Raw genomic sequence first — 21,178 nt, forward strand, 5'->3', positions numbered from 1 at the left:
CAAACATTTTTGCGGCATTTCCAGAAAGGTCCATAAACTTTGTGAACAGAAACGGCACATGACACATTCAGTATCGGTGAGTCTCTTTTATGTTCAACGACGACGCCAGGATTTTGTGATCCCAAAATTCTCACATTGTGGTTGTTTACTTTACCCAATAGATAAAGCGTCGATTCATCCGAAAAGATGAGTCCTTCGGAAAAATTGTCCATTGCAATCTGTTATGGTCACCGGGATACAACTGCTGCAGTAACTCCAACTTGTAAGGATTCATATCCAGGCGTCGTTAAAGAACAAGCCACATTGTTGTTTTAGGAAACTGAAGTTCCTGGCCAGCCCATGTTGTAGACTTCCGAGGGCTCCGTGTGAATGCATCTCGGATGCGCTCGACATTTTCATCTGACGTGTGTAGCCGACCACTTCCCTTTGTGTATGCAACCGACTTCCAAGAATTTTCCATGCCAGCTATAAATCTGCTTGTTCATTAGCGGCTGCTGCAAAATCGATGCCAGGGTACATGTTACACTTGAGCAATGGACTGACTTCGCGCAAATTCCAGCACACAAAATTATTTCTCTTAGAACTACATCGATATTCCGCAAGCTGTCGTACGGTGCGTGGCGGAGAATTCCCTCTACCACTACTAGTAATTTCCTTTCCTGTTCTGCTCGAAAGCAGAACGAGGGAAAAACGACTATCTATATACCTGCGTATGAGCCCTAATCTCTCGTATCTTATCTCCGTGGTCCTTAAGCGCAATGTATGTTGGCGGCAGTAGAATCATTCGGCAGTCAGCTTCAAATGCCGGTTCTCTAAATTTTCTCAACAGTGTTCTTCGAGAAGAACGTCGCCTTCGCTCCAGGGATTCCCATTTGTGTTCCCGAAGCATCTTCGTAAAACTTACGTGTTATTCGAACCTACCGGTAATAAATCTAGCAGCCCGCCTCTGAATTGCTTCGATGTCCTCCTTCAGTCCGACCTGGTACGGATCCCAAACACTCGAGCTGTATTCAAGAATAGGTCGCACCACCGTTACATATGCGATCTCCTTCACAGACGAAACATTGTTTCCCAAATTCTCCCAATGGACTGTAGTCGACCATTCGCTTCTCCACCACAGTTCTCAAATGCTCGTTCCATTTCATATCGCTTTGCAACGTTACGCCCAGATATTTCCACGATTTGACTGTGTCAAGCAGTACGTGGCTAGTACTGTATCCGAACATTACAGGTGAGTTTTTCCTACTAACCCGCGTTAACTTACATTTCCCCACATTCAGATCTAGCTGTCATTCATCACACCTCTAGAAATTTTGTCTAAGTCGTTTTGTATCTTCCTACGGTCACTCAGATTCGACATATTGCCATACACCACAGCACCATCAGCAAACAACTGCAGATTGCTGTCACCCCGTCCACCAAATCATTGACGTGTATAGAGAACAACAGCGGTCCTACCACACTTCCCTGGGGCGCTCCTGACAATACCCTGGTCTCTGATGAATACTCGCCGTTGAGAACAGCACGCTGGGTCCTATTACTCACAAAGTCTTAGAGGCACACACGTAACTGTGAACTTATTCCGTATACTGCAATGGGACACAGTGTCAAGGGCTTCCCGGAAATCTAAAAATATGGAATCTGCCTGTTGTCCTTCATCCATAGTTCACAGTATATCATGTGAGAAAGGGCAACCTGAGTTTCACACGAGCAATTCGTGGACATAAGCTTCTCAATCATAAGAAAATTTATTGTATTCGTGCTGAGAATATGTTCAAGGATTCTGCAGCAAACTGAAGTTAGGGGTACTGGTCTGTAATTATGCGGGTCCGTTCTTTTATCCTTCCTATATATAGGAGTCACCTGCACTATTTTCCAGTCGCCTGGGATTTGGGCTGGGCGAAAGATTCACGATAAATTCAAACTAGGTAAGTGTTGTGTACATAGTTCCACGTAGTCAGTGCGTACACAACTTTCCCACTAGATCGCGCCCCGCTAAGCACAACAGTGCAGGCGCAGCGCTCGTCTGTCTCCACACTACGAGATGGCGCTGCCATAGAGACGGACCAAATTCTGCTTCCGCCGATCCGCATATTAATATGTAACGCAGCCAATGAGATTGCTGCTAACGTAGAACCTGTTTTCCTCGCGGATCACACTCGTGCAATTGTACACGAATGCACGAGGTATTATAACGAGTGTACAGACCTCCGATTAGTCAGTCTGCATTTGTCTGCACCAGTCTGCATTAGTCTGTACCAGTCTGTACGAGTTCTACATTTGTCTGTACCAGTCTATAGTCAAGTTTCAGTCTGTGCCTTATAAGATTACCATATTCCTGTGCATAGCCGTGAAGATAAATGTATAGACACTTTTGTCAAGTATCAGAGATATATGTGAGGATAAGATTAATGTACCAATAGCAAAGGAACTGCAGATTGTCAATTTTGGTCACCGTCAATCTGCTACTCTAAGCGTACAAGTGGCATTTCTATCGTCTGACCCAGTGGCAGAAGATAAACATGCCATGATAAGACCACGAGACATATTGCTGACACTCACCTACTTCGTTAGAGCGACAAGTCAAATAATCTGATCATGTGCATACTGAAGGTCTTACAGTACGCACACCACAGTAAGGGGCCAGTGCCTTGGAGTACTCTTGGTAAAACCGAATTGTGATTCAATCTGGTGACTTACTTGCTTTCAAATCTTTCAATTGTTTCTCTATGTTAGTGATGCTTGTTACTACATTGTCCATATGAGAGTCTTTCTGATGGTCTTATGGTGTAGTCGAGATGTTTCTACAAGCAAACACCACCACATCTCGATAAAAACATCGAACTCTCCTCCATCGAGTGTTTCTGACTTTTATAATTTACCTGTAACAGATCAATTGAAATCTATTCTCTATATATATTCATAAAGAAAGAATAGTCTTCAATTGAGTTGTTACAGGGCAAATTGTAAAATATATATAGCAGACATTAAGTATGTATTTCCCAGATCTGCTCCAAAGCCCTTTTATAGATTTCAACCAAATTTGGCACACAAACAACAAACTTCACAGATATGAGCAGTGTGGGGTTTGTAACATTCTAGCTTCAATAGACGCAGAGACACAGGCAAACACGTCTTTTTTCAGCACCTGAAATATAGGCTGCCCTGCATGACAGACATGTTCTGTGGGAATAGTATCAGCCTGCCTTATCAATCTGCTTTGCAGGCAGCTAACGATTTTCCAGCTGTTGACACACAGGTTGCTCTGCGTGTCCAGCAAGTTTTGGGGATAGTATTGACCTACTCCACCTATTCGTTTTACAGGGCCAAGAAATGCAGATATGTAGATATGAGCAGAGAGAGGGAGAGAAGAGTTGAATAGTGAGAGAGCGACGAGGATGAAGTGTTCAGAGAATGGGGTGGAGAAGGAAGTGGACAGATAGAGAAGGGGGAGGAGTTGACATACAGAGGTGAGGGGAGGTGGTGAGCTGTGCAAGTAGTATTGGCATAACTTGTAGGGACTACATGTACAGATGGACTTGGCTGATCAAAGAGAAGTGGTGGGAATAGATGAATATTGTGGGACACGAGAGGATGAGGTGGACCGAGAATATGTGGAGGAGGATGAGATGGACAGAGTGAGTGGGGAAGGGCACATGGACAGAGGGTAGGAGAAGATTGACAGGGGAGAGAGATGGGATAGACAGAGAGAGGTGGGCAGTGGAGAGGGACACTGAGGCAGTCGAGGAGGGGCAGCCAGATAGACTGGGGAAGGAAAAGCTGAACACCGAAAGGGAGAGGAGGTGAAGTGTGCAATATGAGTATAAAATGTGTACGTGAGCAGATCCATGAGGTAAAGTTTCTCGTATATACAAAGCATTGCATGTGTGTGTGTGTGTGTGTGTGTGTGTGTGTGTGTGTGTGTGTGTGTGTGTGTGTGTGTGTATGTATGTGTGTGTGTATATATACAGACCCCCTGCACAACAGGCTTGTGTTGCAATGGTATCGCCTGCCTTATCGACTTGATTTGTAGGACAGTGTTCACATCAGTGGCAAGAAATGGTATTCATGCCTCTGACATGTTGGCTGTCTGACATAACACACATGTTGTGAGAGTAGTATCAGCATGTTTTATTGATCTGTTTTGAACTGCTCAACAGCAGTGTAGGGGGGGGGGGGGGGGAGTGGCTAGGGAGAGAGGGGGGGGATCAGATGGACAGAGAAAGGGGGAAGGTGGAGGTGGATGGTGGATGTAGAGAGAGGGGAGGAGGAGTTGGATAGTGTGTGAAGGAGGCGATATGGACATGAAAGGGGGTGGAGGATATGTACAGAGAGAAGTGCATGGATGGGATGGAGAGAGATAGAGAGGTGACAGATGTACATAGAGAGGAGCGAGAAGGGAAAGGAGAGGGGATGTACAGGGAGAGTGGGAAGAGGAGATGGTCAGAGAGTCGGGGAGGAGGCATTTTGTGTAACTAGTATTGGCATACTTTACAGGAGCACCACATATAGATGATCAAAGCTCATTAGAGAGATAGGTGGGAGAAGATAGTGAGAGAGGAGGGGATGAGCTGGACAGTGGAAGTGGAAAGGAGGATGAGACGTAGAGAGAGAGGAGGAGGAAATACACATAGTGTAAAGGAGGATGAGACGGACAGAGTGTGTGTGAAGGAGCATGGGATTACAGAGACAGAGGGAGCAGGAGACGTACAGAAGAGGGGAGTGGGGCAAATGGTCGGAGAGGGAGAGAAGGAAGTAGACAGAGAAAGGGAAAAAGAGAGGGACATGCAGGAGGCAGGTGGAAGACATAGATAACAGGTGAAAAAAGAAGAGTGGTGAGGAGATGGACAGAGAGAGGTAGATGAGGGTATGGACAGAGAAAAGGAGAGGAAGATATGTGCTGAGAGATGGGATGGAGAAGATGGACAAAGAGAAGGGGGTTTGAGAAGATGGAGAGACAGAGAGATTGGGGAGGAGGAGGTGGACAGGCAGAGGTGGGAAGAAGAGGCACACAGAGAGGTGGCAGGAGAAACAGCTGGTAGTAGGGAGGGGAGAAGAAGTGATATGTGCAATATGTATGTATCGAACATGCAAGCGCGTGAAGCCGCGGGGTAAAGGCTAGCCGAATAATAAATCCATTAGGGAAATTTCAACCCTTCTAGAGCTGCCCAGATCGACCGTTGGCGATGTGACCGTGAAGTGGAAACGGGAACGAACAACCCCACCTAAATCAACACCACGCAGTTATTATTATACTGACGGACAGTGACCGCCTACATCTACTTCTGCAACAATACTCGGCAAGCCACCAGACGGCGTGTATCAGAGGCTGGTAGCATTAACTGATGCTTTATGTCTTGTTCCATTCGCGAATGATGCGTGGGAAGAATGATTACCGGTAAACCTCTCTGTTAACTTTAATTTATTGAATTTTCTCATTGTCATCATTTTGCTATGTGTGGGACGAAGTAAAATGTTGTCCGACCCTTCCTGGAACGTAATCTCTCAGAAATTTCAATAGTAAACCTTTCCATCGAAGGACTGCAGAGGGTGGTTGTAGAAAATCGCCTGAAATCAGCGGAAAAAATCATTCGTAATTTCCAAAGTGCTACCAGCAGTCCACCTTGCACAATGACTCTGTGGAGAACGTTAAAAAGATTGGAGCACAATGGTCGAGCAGTGCCTCGCAAATTACAGAGCTCTGTAGTCAATGAGAAATGACACTTGAGGTGGCGTAGAGAGCGAAGTCACTGGTGTGTTGGTGGATGGAAACGAGAGATTTGGAACGATGAATCACGCTATACCTTGTGGAAGGGTTTGGGTTGGCGAATAACTGGAGGACGTTACCTGCCATCATGTGTAGTGTGAACGGAGAAGTAAACAGGAGGTGGTGTTGGGTGTGGGCGTCTTTTTGTAGTTTGGGTGTGGTCCCCTTATTGCGTTTAAGAAAATGCTAAATGTGGAAGGACATGAACAAATTTTACAACATTCAGTACAGTTGTACAGTTGAGAAAGAGTTGGCAGACGATGATTGTATGTGTTCCATCACAAGACATCACTCAGCCACGGCAGATTGAAAAGCAGCAAATTTAGAGTTGTGATTGCAGCAGTGCGACTCCACGAGGGCGCTGCCAGCGAGAGCGCCAAGGCGACACCAGAGCTGGCGAGAGTCAGCGTGTGAGACCGGCTGGACGCATTGGGAGAATGGGGGGCACGACTAAGCAAGCAACATGAGAGGCAACCTGAGTGCCACCGAGCAGCCGAACAGGACGGATTTCGTCGGACAGCGGAGTGGCCGTGGTCTCGTCGGCGGCGCATAAGCTGAGTGTGCTTTCCGAACAGCGGAAGTATGGCAAGCCCGGAGCTGTTTCCTATAGAGCAGTCTGTTCCTGGTGGTTTCAGGAAAGCGCGAATTGAGGTAGCGTCTTGAGCTGTGCGAGTGTGTTGTCTTACAGCGCTTCCCTCACTTTTGGATCAAGTTGTTGTGCACTGTGTTCTTTATACGACCGGTACAGTCCTTATACGAACGAGCAGACTGTCTTATTGGTGAATACACAGGTTCTTAGACTGTACTGAGGTGATTATTTATTATTGGGTGTTGGTTTTACGGTATAATAGAGTATCCCTACTTGTATCATAACCATTGCAGCCAATTGTGCAATTGTACTCAGTGAACCATTGGGTTATTTTATCATATCCTTTTAACACAATTAGGTAAAGTAAACCATTGGCATATTTTGGTGCCTTCGGTCTAGTGCTGTTGTAGTACGCTCTGGTTCCTTAGGGAATGAGCGAGTCATGAACCTTGCGTATTCTTGTTAATGTTGTTGCTCATATTGCCAGTTTCGTGTACAAGGCCTTAAAGCTATTTTGGGAAGTTATTTGAAAACGCTCTCTCATCCTGTTCTAATTTTGAATTGTAACGAAATTCCTCGCATCTTGTTATATTTCAAATTTCTTGTCTTTGTGTTATTTGGCAGAGACTGTGGGCACGATTATTCAGAGCAAACTTTCACATACCTGTTCTCACTGTTATAACAAAATTATATTTGGTGCTCTGGCCTGTGTGCAGTCAATTAATTTTTGAACGCAATGTCTGTTTTCAAATTGTTCTCATTCTGTGAATGGCCCCAGTATAGCTTTATCATGTTATTAGCTTTCAATATTATGGTTACTATCCTTGTGGCGTATTACATGGATTTGGATTTAAGTGATTGTAGTAGTTGTTGCATTTTGCCTCAATTTAAAGGTCATTTTTCTGCTATTGAATATTTCTTGTTAGACATTTGTTGTTGGATTTTAAGGCAGTGTTCTTATAAGTTTTAATAGTAATTATGAAAGAAAATTTCTGCCATGTTGTTAAATATACTGACGGAAAAAAGTCGTAACACTAAGAAGGGTTTGTGCGACATAAACTAAAGTTGGTAGGCGTGATTTTACACTGAAAGATGATGACTATTAGAATTTCGCACTAATCGTATAAGACTGGCGCTAGTAGTGCCACTATGAGGATGCAAATCAGGTTTGCTTTAAATACACGCAGCAACGGTCGTGAGCGTTAGTTACCTTTGAGATTGAGCGTGGTGCGTTGATAGTCAAGAATGCCTTTAAGACAACAAAGACACCATTATCAAAACCTCATTGAATTTGAACGAGATCGTGTAATAGAGCTATAAGAAGCTGGATGTTCCTTCTGCGATACTGCAGAAAGGCATGGCAGGAATGTAGCGACTGTGCATAGTTGCTGGCAGCGGCGGTCACAACAATGCACGGTTACAAGAAGAAAGGGCCCCGGGTTGCCACGTGGCACTACCGAGAGGGAAGCCATCGCGTTCGGCGTATGACTCTGGCGCATCGTACTGCATCTGCAGCAGCAATTCGCACCACAGTGACACAACGAACTGTTTCTAGGACAGCTTTGAGCCAGACGCTCTGTAGCGTGTATTCCACTGACCCCAAACCACCAGCATTTGCGACATCATTGGTGTCAAGTGAGACTCATTGGAGGGAAATGTGGAGGTCTGTTGTGTTTATAGATGAAAGCTTTTTCTATCTCGGTGCCGGTGATGGCCGTGTGTTTGTTAGCAGCAGGACAGCTGAGGGGCTGCAACCAACCTGTCTGCGTGCTAGGTACACTGAAACTATAGTGGGATTATGGTCCGGGGTGCGATTTTGTATGACAGCAAGAGCACTCTCGTGGTAACCCCAAGCATCCTGACTGCACATTTGTACGTCAGTCTGGTGATTCGACCTGTTATGCTACTATTCGGAACAGCATTCGATGGGATGCTTTTCAACAGGATAACGCCAGCCCACATACCGCTATTGTAACCCAACATGCCGTACAGAGTGTCGACATGTTACCTTGGCCTACTCGATCACCAGATGTGTCTCCAATCGAGCACATATGGGACGTAACCGGAGGACGATTCCAGCGTCATCTACAAATGGCATTAGTCATCCCTGTAGTGAGCAGCCAAGCACAACAGTCATGGAACTCCATCTCACAAACTAACATCTGGCACAGTCAATAAAATCTTCTGGGTTTGAGGCCGTATTGTCATCTGTAGTCTCCGCTCAGTCTCCTATTCGCCGATTTCCACCAATGGCAAGCAGTAAAGGAAACTCCAATGGAAAACGCCTATTTCCGCCAGTGGCAGCAAGCAATGCAAAGACCAATAAAATGAACTCCTAATACCCTTCCTCCTCGCCGTCACATCCAATGACAGCACTCCTCCATAGTATATGAGTATCCAAACTAGTGCTCGTTCAGCAGTTAGCAATACACCCTGAGGAAGGTGCCTTGCAACAGTAGCCGAAACGTCGGAATTTTACAGATGACAATGCGGCCTCAAACCCAGAAGAATTTTATTGACTGTGACAACAGCCGAGGAAGCCTACGTTTATATTTAACATCGGCACTTGTACAGCACAATTCAGGCACGTTTGCACGCTTGTGTTCAACATTCTGGCGGTCACACCTGTTGTTAATTTACCAGCATTTCACATTTGCAATGGGTTATCTCGCGCTTACATTAATCTGTGATCTTAGTGTATTAATCACTTAAATGTGTTGCCTAGACATATGTATTCCCGAAATTTCATTACTCTACATTAGCTATTTTTTTGGTGTTGCGATTTTTTTCCGTCAGTGTAAAAGTTTTAAAATTATGATCACTCACCACTCAACGCAGCCCTTCCACCTTCTCTTTCGTCACAGTACGTATCGCCATGAGAGTGCACCCTGTCATAAAGCAGCATCTGTGGGGCAATGGTTTGTGTGCATTGGAATTTGTGAAATGGACTGGCCTGCGAAAGTCCTTACCTGAACGTCTTTGGGATGAGTCAAAACGTCTAACTCGCTCCAGGCCCCAGCGCCCATCACTAACTTCTCTTGTTTCGGCTCTTGAGGAATAATAGGCTGCCATTCCTTCACGGAGATTCAGACACAACACTGAAAATGTTCTCAGCGAAGTTCAAGCAGTCATAAAGGTGAAGAGTGGACACAACCCATATTAATGTCCAGTAACAGTTGTCCGCATACTTCTGATCACATAGTGTAGCTCACAGATTATAGTTTGCTTTTGTTGGGAATATTGCTGAATTAGAATGATGGAATTTCAAGTCTGTGTCAGTCACGAGTAACTGAACCCTAAATACAATTCTTAACTCTTCAAAAAACATGGCGTAATGGATAAAGCTGGTATTGTCAAAATAAAGAAAATATCAACGTTACCAGTCGCCGTAGAATCAATGTTGAGGGGACATTATTCTCAGGTTTAGAAAGTACTGGCCATGCGTCTGCGGAATATCATTTACGATGGCTTAAAAATGCGAGGGATTTTGTTGTGGATGGCAGTTCATTTAAAATTACGGATTATTAGATCTGTTATATTCCGAAAACTGTGTTCAAAAATCTGTACTCCAAGTAGACTGTATTCGACAAAATTAATTTCCTCACCACAATAACTAGTTTTTTACATCCATTAAAATGAATTGATAACGTTGATAAAGAAGTAAACTTGTAACATTACTGGGCACATCCACTAAAAGACATATTCCCTTGTGTAGTGTATTTACATACTCATTATGATGATGTCTTGTCTTGCTAGCTTCTATGTAACAAATGATGTGGACATGAAAGCACACAGTCATAACGCCCCTATCGCCTACTCGCAGGGAACGGACATCACCGAGGCTTTCGAAGTACACCACATCCGCAACGTCGCGGACGCCATGTTGAAGCAGTTCTACGTCAGGGATGCGAGGACACGACGAAACTCACCGTACACTTTTAAGGAGAACGGTTTTTATCGCACGCTCAAGGCTCGAGCACGTGAAGCATTAGCGAATGAAAAATACGTCGGATCAACAGGTACCATGTACTCTAAGGTAAGACACGTAGCTGCTATTGGACTTAGCGGACAACTCTGTCCTCACTGAACAGCATGCAAAGTATATCGAGGTAAGAGGTATATTTTATAATCAACACAATTTGCTATTTCAGTCTCATTTAATATCAATATTTACTTCTGTACGAAGCGTTGTGGGATCATGCTGCTGTCATCGAGTGCCCGTCTATTAATTATAAAGGGCGTCCCATAAAGAACGCAACTTTTGAAATGCCTGCCATTCTTGTTCCACAAGTTGGGAGATCTGTTTCCTTTGTGGTTAGCAATAGAGTGCATCACGATAGGACAGCGTGCTGTTGTAGTGAAAACGTATCACGAAGGTGACTAACATTGTGCAGATAGCTAGTTTCAACTCAAGCGCCGAGCATTTTCCCATTGGGTGCTTGCGAAACAAAGAGGGGACAACAATGTCATATCGAAAATAATGTTCACTGATGAGACGCACTCTGTGCTGAATGACCTCGCGAACAAGCAAAATTTTAGGATTTACGGCACAGAAAACTTTCGAGTAATTGTGGAGATGCCATCACATCCACAACGAATGACTATGTGGTGTGGCATTTGGGCCGAGTAAATAGCTGGGCCGCACTTCTTCAAAGATGATGGTGGAAGCGCATTAACAGTGGTCGGCGAACCAAACGCAAGAGAGAGATTTCGTGGTCTGAACTGGACCGAGTGAATGCTGAAGTAGTTTGGCTTCAACAAGACGGCCGGGTGTCGATTGTAACAATGGACTAGTGACGAGAGAGATTCCCTGGCCGGGTGATTTCTCGCAATGATGACGTGAACTGGCCACCAAAATCTTATGATTTGACACCATGTGATTCCTTTCTGTGGATTATTTTTGAAGTCTTATCCGCACACGAAGAAACCACGACCTCTTCCAGAGCTCAAGGTCAAATTCAGAGTTTGATTTCAGAACTATAGGTGTAAGTACGCTGAAAAATTATGGAAAATTTCATCGAAAGAACGAGAGTGCACCTGCAGAACCTTTGAGTTACAACATATTTCATACACCACGCAGGTGGCATACACTGCAATATTATGTGAATTACTTAATTTCGTCAATAAATTTATATGTTATTATGCACTCAGTGGTTGTGTTCTTCATAGGACACCATTTATATGTTTTTTATGTCTGCATATGCCAGAGGTACGATAGTTTTGTTGGTGAGTGTGCCGGTGAGATTAGCTGCTAAATTCTGCCAAGTAATTTACAGAGGGATACGATCCAAATACAACTGTTAAATAGAAAAACTTCGGTATTTAATTCCACTCGCACACACACTAACAAAAATGTCGCACTTATGGTGCATGTTGTCAAACAAAATAATGCATAACTACCCGAGATGTATCTGATAACGCTGCCGAAACGAGTCGTACTAAAGGAAATATTGGTATTAAATATAATTAAAGTAGCAAATCGCGTTGTTGATAAAATTCTCAACAAAGCCAGCAACGTCACCTAATCCAAATAAGGTGGATAAATTTAAGTGTAACAAGGTACATGCTCCAACCAATTAAAAAAACACAGTGGCCAAATTATTTTTTGCTTATTCTACATTTACGGACTCAAATTTTATGTCTGCCGTAAACAGAAAAGTTAGTTAGCTGTCTTCGTTTGCCATTTGACCTCGGGAAAGCTGAACTTAAACTCAGATTGTTGAAAGTCTAATTGGATCACATAAAACAATTAAAAATTAAATGTATATGAGCAATAATAATTTAAACCTGTAGCTACGTTAGGAGGGAGGTACTGGCGTAAATGCAATTGTGACTATCATTTTCTGTTTCTTTCTGGACACATCAGCTTGTAAAAGCATTGCCCATGAAACGGAAGGGCCCCAGTTTGTGTATTTGTGTACCGGCCTAGCGCACAATTTTAATTTGTCAAAAAGTTTCTGCGTTACTTTGGAGTAATCCATACAGTATTATCGGCTCTGTTCTCCACAGGGTATTTTTTTAGTTATTTTGTTATATCCAGTGTTATGTTTTTTGTGGTTTCCATATTGACTTGTGACGAAACCATAGTGTCTTATTTAATCCAAGACCATATTTGGAAAACGCCCGAAGATTTTGCCAGAGTACGGTTTGAGTTAATGAAATGCTAACTGCCCCAAGATGAGCGCCAAAATGTATAAATCAATCTTTGATACATACCGGGTGATCAAAAAGTCAGTATAAATTTGAAAACTTAATAAACCACGGAATAATGTAGATAGAGAGGTAAAAATTGACACACATGCTTGGAATGACATGGGGTTTTATTAGAACAAAAAATAAAACAAAGTTCACAAAATGTCCGACAGATGGCGCTGGACAGCAAAACTGCTACCATGACGGGTGAGAGGTACGCCGATATGTTACAGAATCGCATCATCCCCAGCCTGGCTGATAAACACCTGCTGGAACGTATGACGTTTATGCAGGATGGCGCTCCACTCCATATTGCTAGACGCGTGAAAGATCTCTTGCGTGCGTCGTTTCGTGATGATCGCGTGCTAAGCCGCCACTTTCGTCATGCTTGGCCTCCCAGGTCCCCAGACCTCAGTCCGTGCGATTATTGTCTTTGGGGTTACCTGAAGTCGCAAGTTTATCGTGATCGACCGACATCTCTAGGGATGCTGAAAGACAACATCCGACGCCAATGCCTCACCATAACTCCGGACATGCTTTACAGTGCTGTTCACAACATTATTCCTCGACTACAGCTATTGTTGAGGAATGATGATGGACATATTGAGCATTTCCTGTAAAGAACATCATCTCTACTTTGTCTTACTTTGTTATACTAATTATTGCTATTCTGATCAGATGAATCGCCATCTATCGGACATTTTTGGAACATTTGTATTTTTATGGTTCTAATAAAACCCCATGTCATTCCAAGCATGTGTATCAATTGGTACCTCTCTATCTACATTATTCCATGATTTATTCAGTTTTCAAATTTGTACTGACTTTTTGATCACCCGGTATATTAATATGATTATGCAAACAAGCTCACAGTAGAAACCAATTAATTGAAGGGTTAACATTTGGAAATACTGTTGTTTATTTTTTGATTAAGAGTACAAATATACAGGGCGATTGCGTAATGATGTTACAAACTTTCAGGGATGGTGGAGAAGGGCAATTGGAAATGTTGTCAAAATCTGACTGAATATTTCTGCAGCTTTTTCAGATGGTAATCCAATACAGATAACTGCATCGTCTGCAAAAAAAACTGAGGTTACTGTTAACATTATCTGGCAAGATGAACAGAAACAATCTCGATATATTTCCCGGGGGACATTCTTAAAGTTACTTCTGCGGCTGTCGTTAAATCTCTACGTCCAAGATAATATTCTGCGTCCTCTCTTTCTTTAAAATACTGCTCTTTCTTATGGTTATGCTGATATCTAAGAATAGTGCGTGAGTATAGAGCGTTGACAAACTTAAATGTTCTCAAGAAAATGGGAGATATGGCGTATACTGTGGTGTGCACACTGTCGTTCCCAGCGCACATCAGACGTGGGTTCACTCATCACAAATTGTAAGTGTAGGCAGCAGCAGTCCAAACATACTTACACTGGACTCGTATTCGGGAGGACGACGGTTGAAACCCGCGTTCGACCATCCTGATTTAGGTTTTCCGTGATTTCACAAAATTAGTTCAAGCAAATACTGGGATGGTTCCTTTGAAAGGGCACTGCCGACTTCCTTCCCTAACCCGATGGGACCGATGACCTCGCTTTTTGATCCCCTCCCCCCAACTAAACAACCAAACATATTTCCCTGAGCTGCACCAGAAGTCTCCGTCTTGTGTTCAGTATTTTAAATTCTGCCTCTGAAGAACAGTACAAACATTGATTTTCAAATTTTTCCTTGATTACTGCAAAGCTATGTATATGATCGTGTGACAGCAATTGCTAGTAAGCTTACTGCGACGAGCTGGGTCACACCATTCACATAATAACATCTTTCCACTTCTGGAGCATTGCTTTCCGGTGTTGCGTCAAGTTTTCTTCTTTAATTGATCTCTCATTTCTAATGTAGATACTAGATAACGAAGAAACCACCACAGAAAAAACCACTAGCAATGAAGGGTGAAGCTTTGACGATGCCATCAGAAAAATCGTCAAACAAATTTCGGCCGAAGAACACGAGACAGAAGCCAACAGCCAGTATGTCTCTTCACTCCATGTTTGGTGCTGATTACGTTCCCAGAACATTCTGGAAAATGCAGAAAGTAGTATTTAAGTAACAATATTTCCAGTAAAATGGAACGATCCATGTGGTGCAATGTTATGGCCTCCATGTTCAACTCATCGGAATATCTGGGTTATTTATTTAGACACGCTTGAAAGAGCTTGAAAGAAGAAGTTATTAGCTCTCGAAACTTTATCACATTTGAAGGGGTGAACAAACTACGCCACAAAAAGTACGATAGGACATGTTCTACTGGATCGTTTAGCAAAACTTGAATGCATCCGGATACCAAAATCACTTTTTGTTTGTTGTGAAGCCCTCAAATATTGCCTTTTACTATCTCTTTTATTATTTCGTACAATCTCTATCTTATTTTCCATTTAACTATACTCAGCAAAATACAAACACTGAGTATAACTGGACAGATTAAATTTTAACGATAACGAGTGATCAGGAAGAACCCATAAAATAACAATTAAAATTTGAGGAATAATTTTCATTGTAGTCGTCGCGAACTACATTGACCAACATACACAGTGACCTAGCAGGACCACAAGGCAATCAATACTCTATGTAGATTAATCAATCACTGTAGAGTTTCCCAGTCATTATTGTTTTCGATAGTTGATAATAAGAAACATGTGTGGGGAGAAATTTCTCTGCTTGCTGTTTTTACTACTGGAGGAACAACTGTGCATGTATATGTTGGAGGTCGCGAAGGGTTTGAAAGAAACAGAGGACAATTAATTACATATTTGGCGTAAAGGAACAAATCCGCTTCTTTTGTACAAACTGCTCCAGACTTCAGGCGCCCCCATTTTTTCAGAAGCACCTAGTGAAAACTGCACGATGCCGTTCTACAAGCTAGAAAGCGCATGCAGTGTGCGCCAATCCAATGCTTCTCACCCACCGATGTGCCATAATGCAGCATTGATTGCGATTAGGATCAATGGGAAAGGGCAGGGATACTGTCCTCCGATTGATCCGTGCTTGGAGTTACCAGAGGGTCTTGCCTAAATGTAACATTATGTGTCAATTACTGTGGTTGTAGATTCATGCTGTAAGAGGGTATAATGATCACTGTAAGTACATCACCGCGTTTCTTGTAAGCGGGGTCGATCACAGAAGAATGATATTCTTCCGAAACTGAGGAGGGATATGTTGAACTCTTTCACGGTGGAGTGGCAGCTTTCATTTATGTGTGCGACAACGTTCTTAGCCACAGTGCTGAGAGACTGAAGAAGGGGGGCACTACGCGATTGGAGCACCTGCAAGTCCTGTTGGACAGGGGATACTTCTACCTCGGACACTTTCGGACTTGCAAACCGTATTGACGGAGAAACTGGATGTCCTGCAGACGCCTCACTGTTTTGAGGGATGGGTGGGGTAATAACAGATCATGTAGTTTCACCATATGTCTTATTCCAAGTCATAAATTCAACATAATACAGGTTAGTAAATTAAATAAATATAAGGGGCTTCTCTCATAAGTGATGTTACATTGATTTAATGAAAACAAAAGTGAGAATAAGACTGTATTTTATATTTTGTTGTGACACTTATAGAGAGACTAATTTTCGTGGCAGAACCCGGTAACATGCAAAAATATCGATACATAATCGACTAATTTGAAGGGGGGAACGTTCATGAAATTAACCGAAAATGTTAGTTTTCATTTTTTTATTCATTAGTAGAACTTATGGACAATAAGTTCCCAAAGTTTCAATTATGAATCACATCCAAAGTGGTTGAAAAATAATTAAATGTGTGACGCGATATTCCTACCACGCCCACTTTTTTAAGCAACACTTCAATACTAGCTCGTTGAATTACTTTCCGTGGATTACTTTCAAGAAAACATGTATGGATGCATCTAGAAGGCTGTGATACACTACTGGCCATCAAAATTGCTACACCACGAAGATGAGGTGCTACAGACGCGAAATTTAACCGACAGGAAGAAGATGCTGTAATACGCAAATGATTAGCTTTTCAGAGCATTCACACAAGGTTGGTGCCGGTGGCGACACCTACAACGTGCTTACATGAGGAAAGTTTCCAACCAATTTCTCATACACAAACGGCAGTTGATCGGCGTTGCCTGGTGAAACGTTGTTGTGATGCCTCGTGTAAGGATCTATGATTTCTCAGGATCTATGCACCCAAATTGTGTGAAAATGTGATCACATGTCAGTTCTAGTATAATATATATGTCCAATGAATACCCGTTTATCACGTGCATTTCTTCTTGGTGTAGCAATTTTAATGGCCAGTAGTGTATCTTGTTAGATAACTTTTGCAGTTACAACTTTTTGACATTAGGGTGGATTTGCAACTGTGAATGAGGTCTCCGTGTTCGTCTGTTTGCTAGCCAGCAAATACGAGTTTTTTTTATAGGCTAACACGGCTGCTTGTTTCTCAGATATTGGCCGACTCGCTGGTGACGTCAATGCTGGCGCTGAGCGTCGTGGCCGCCTGGACACACAGTTTCGCCGTGGCCATGTTGGCGGGCCTGCTGCTCGCCTTCACCGCCATCTGCGCCCACAACTTCACGCATCTCAAGGACAACCTGCGGATGTACTACTTCGACTTCTCGATGATGTCATCCAGGTACTAGGGCCACCTGTGCATCGAATAAACCCAGTATCTTAATCAATACATCTTAACTTCTGCTTCTGTGTTTTTCAGAGATTGGCGTATCAGTCACGTACTGAGCCATCATTTGTACACCAACACTCTTCTAGATCTCGAGGTATCCATGTTTGAACCATGGTTCAAATTCTTACCATTTGAAGAGAAGAACTTTTTTACTCGTTATGTCAGTTGGATTTATTCTCCTATCGTGGGGGCGATTAGTTTCCATGTTTGCTGTATATCCAGGTGAGTCATGAGAATGAACATGGCAGCAAACTACATATTTACTCTATATGAAGTGTACTCTAGTACTATAGGCACCGGTACATGCTATCGTTTTTCAGGGTGGTTGACAGATTTAGAGGCAGCAAACTTGAAATGAGGAAATCAGACCTTATCCCACTGATAATACCTGCGTCAATGGTTTTCATTGCTGGGGCATCATTGCTGGAAGCGCTTTACATGTGGACGTATATTACAGTTTGTGGAAGTCTGTTTTTCGTTTTTATCGGACTTACTGCAGCTCATCACCATCCATTGATCTTCCATGATGGAGATACTCCACGGTAAGTCTTCTGGCAGGGTGCATCGCTTTATACTGAAGGAAATTTTTTTTAAATGGGTTACAGTAGAGCTTGTTGTAGGATACAACCAGCCACAAGCAGAGAAGCGGTCCACAGGAATATTCGTAAAGTAAGAATCCGCTTCAGTTGTAATGAGAATTTATTTGTCTAACTACATGGCGGGCTTCAGAGCAGTAGAGCTCCATCCTCAGATGCTAACAAATGTAAAGACGAGAGGGGGATGCTAGTTATAAATTCTATATAAGGAGTTACGAAAAGTGAGTTAGTCAGCTGAAAGCTGTCATGGAAACTTAATTAAAAGCAATCATACATGCATGGCGGCCGAACCAATTAGTATGGAAAATCAAACTCGTAACCTTCCATGTGATAAGGACTTTAAGCCGCACACGTCCACTAGCCAGATGCCGGGAGGCAAAGTGCCGTATAAAGAACAAATACAAACACCACTTACGCTACGAGCAGCCAACGGAGCGTCATTGAGGCCAATAATGGCCTATGTAGTTCGACCTGCCGAGGATCTGGGAGAGCGTGACAGCGCATGCGCCAAACGTATGAACCAATACGAATCGCAGACGCCACCAAGAAATGACTCAAGAAAGAGCTGACTGGTCCGTTAGTCTACAGTGTGGAGGTAATAAAATAAATACATTAAAAAGCAAGTAAGTTGCAAGCGCTGCTCCGAGATGAAGAGGTTGGGACAGGAGAGAAATTCGTGGCGAGCTGCACCAGACCAGCCAGAAGAGTGAGGACTACAAAAAATAAAAGAACTAAGGGGAGACTCATGTACGTATGCAAGATTCAGAATAGATAGTGTGTGTAAAAAAAAAAAAACGCCTAGATATAAATGTGAAAGAGACAAGATAAAAACAATGAGAAAAAAGAGGAGTGTATATAATACACCACATACGTCATTAAAATGAAGCGATACAATATATAAAAATAGTACAAAGGAACAAATGTGAGAAGCATAGACAGGATAAAAACTACAGCAAGACACAACATACGTAGTTTATACACTCCTGGAAATGGAAAAAAGAACACATTGACACCGGTGTGTCAGACCCACCATACTTGCTCCGGACACTGCGAGAGGGCTGTACAAGCAATGATCACACACACGGCACAGCGGACACACCAGGAACCGCGGTGTTGGCCGTCGAATGGCGCTAGCTGCGCAGCATTTGTGCACCGCCGCCGCCAGTGTCAGCCAGTTTGCCGTGGCATATGGAGCTCCATCGCAGTCTTTAACACTGGTAGCATGCCGCGACAGCGTGGACGTGAACCGTATGTGCAGTTGACGGACTTTGAGCGAGGGCGTATAGTGGGCATGCGGGAGGCCGGGTGGACGTACCGCCGAATTGCTCAACACGTGGGGCGTGAGGTCTCCACAGTACATCGATGTTGTCGCCAGTGGTCGGCGGAAGGTGCACGTGCCCGTCGACCTGGGACCGGACCGCAGCGACGCACGGATGCACGCCAAGACCGTAGGATCCTACGCAGTGCCGTAGGGGACTGCACCGCCACTTCCCAGCAAATTAGGGACACTGTTGCTCCTGGGGTATCGGCGAGGACCATTCGCAACCGTCTCCATGAAGCTGGGCTACGGTCCCGCACACCGTTAGGCCGTCTTCCGCTCACGCCCCAACATCGTGCAGCCCGCCTCCAGTGGTGTCGCGACAGGCGTGAATGGAGGGATGAATGGAGACGTGTCGTCTTCAGCGATGAGAGTCGCTTCTGCCTTGGTGCCAATGATGGTCGTATGCGTGTTTGGCGCCGTGCAGGTGAGCGCCACAATCAGGACTGCATACGACCGAGGCACACAGGGCCAACACCTGGCATCATGGTGTGGGGAGCGATCTCCTACATTGGCCGTACACCACTGGTGATCGTCGAGGGGACACTGAATAGTGCACGGTACATCCAAACCGTCATCGAACCCATCGTTCTACCATTCCTAGACCGGCAAGTGAACTTGCTGTTCCAAAAGGACAATGCACGTCCGCATGTATCCCGTGCCACCCAACGTGCTCTAGAAGGTGTAAGTCAATTACCCTGGCCAGCAAGATCTCCGGATCTATCCCCCATTGAGCATGTTTGGGACTGGATGAAGCGTCGTCTCACGCGGTCTGCACGTCCAGCACGAACGCTGGTCCAACTGAGGCGCCAGGTGGAAATGGCATGGCAAGCCGTTCCACAGGACTACATCCAGCATCTCTACGATCGTCTCCATGGGAGAATAGCAGCCTGCATTGCTGCGAAAGGTGGATATACACTGTACTAGTGCCGACATTGTGCATGCTCTGTTGCCTGTGTCTATGTGCCTGTGGTTCTGTCAGTGTGATCATGTGATGTATCTGACCCCAGGAATGTGTCAATAAAGTTTCCCCTTCCTGGGACAATGAATTCACGGTGTTCCTACTTCAATTTCCAGGAGTGTAGTACGCAAATATCCGCAGGAAAAACTCTCCTCCCGCACAAGGCAGCCACTGTGTCTCTACTTTGTGTTTCGTCTCGAGGATGTAAGAAAGCAGAAATGCCATACGGACGCAGCAAATATTTAAATTCTTCGTGTAACATTAACTTAATGTGGCTTACGGAGCTGCTGAGATAATGATACTTGTTTCTAAATATTATATATGAGCCCGTAAAAGCTTGACTTTCAACAATGGATACTACAGCGCCGCTGCATACAGAGTTGTTCGACCATTGAGACTGGCAGTAAGAGGATACAGAACGTCAGTGACGGAAGTATTCTGATTTGTAGCGAATCAGAGCTAGGGAACCGACCGCCCAAAAGAAAGTTTACGGGCTGTAAATTCTGTAATACACGCGTGCGTTTTTCTGTCAAACTAGACACAGTCATACTAGAGCTACCTTTCTATTTTGTCATTTCCCTATCTCTTTGGCGGTATGTACTAAGTTCGTTAGACAGATTTGTACACCTTCGTTGTATCAGACAGAGAAACGGCATTGAATGAGAAACAATACGTACTAGTAAGTAGCGTATTTCTGGAATTCTTTGCAAGAGCTCATTGTTTGATCATAGGTCGGAGAATAGTTGCTGGGACGCTAACAACCATTGCTCGGCCTGAGATTCAGTAACGCCTGGTGGCGTTGCAGCCAAGTGAAAAGCTAACGAAAGAGCAGGGTAACGTAAAATGCCGTTAATATTTGAAAATCTAATACTTCACGGAATTATGATAATTCTCATTTATTGTTCCGTCTCAGCTGAACATTTTTTTAGTTAGATTGCATGTTTCGATCAGTGTGGATATCTTCAGATTTAAAACCAAATATGTAGCGTCTAATATCTTGCAATAAGTGGAAAAGAAAAGAATGGTACACAAACGTAGAATT

At 43.8% G+C, this 21,178-nt stretch overlaps 1 protein-coding gene across 2 annotated transcripts in view; it reads left to right on the forward strand.

Moving 5' to 3' along the window:
* The window catches only part of LOC124595144 (cytochrome b5-related protein-like), a 108,552-nt gene that overhangs the window by 80,045 nt on the left and 7,329 nt on the right, over window positions 1–21,178 (forward strand). For both annotated transcript variants that reach the window (XM_047133748.1, XM_047133749.1), the window contains exons 3-6: window positions 10,180–10,392; window positions 17,026–17,213; window positions 17,292–17,483; window positions 17,582–17,803. In XM_047133748.1, the coding sequence (XP_046989704.1) occupies window positions 10,180–10,392; window positions 17,026–17,213; window positions 17,292–17,483; window positions 17,582–17,803 (815 nt within the window). The remainder of the gene's footprint in view (window positions 1–10,179; window positions 10,393–17,025; window positions 17,214–17,291; window positions 17,484–17,581; window positions 17,804–21,178) is intronic.

The sequence above is a fragment of the Schistocerca americana genome, chromosome 2 (genome assembly GCF_021461395.2).
Source record: "Schistocerca americana isolate TAMUIC-IGC-003095 chromosome 2, iqSchAmer2.1, whole genome shotgun sequence".
NCBI lineage: Eukaryota > Metazoa > Arthropoda > Insecta > Orthoptera > Acrididae > Schistocerca > Schistocerca americana.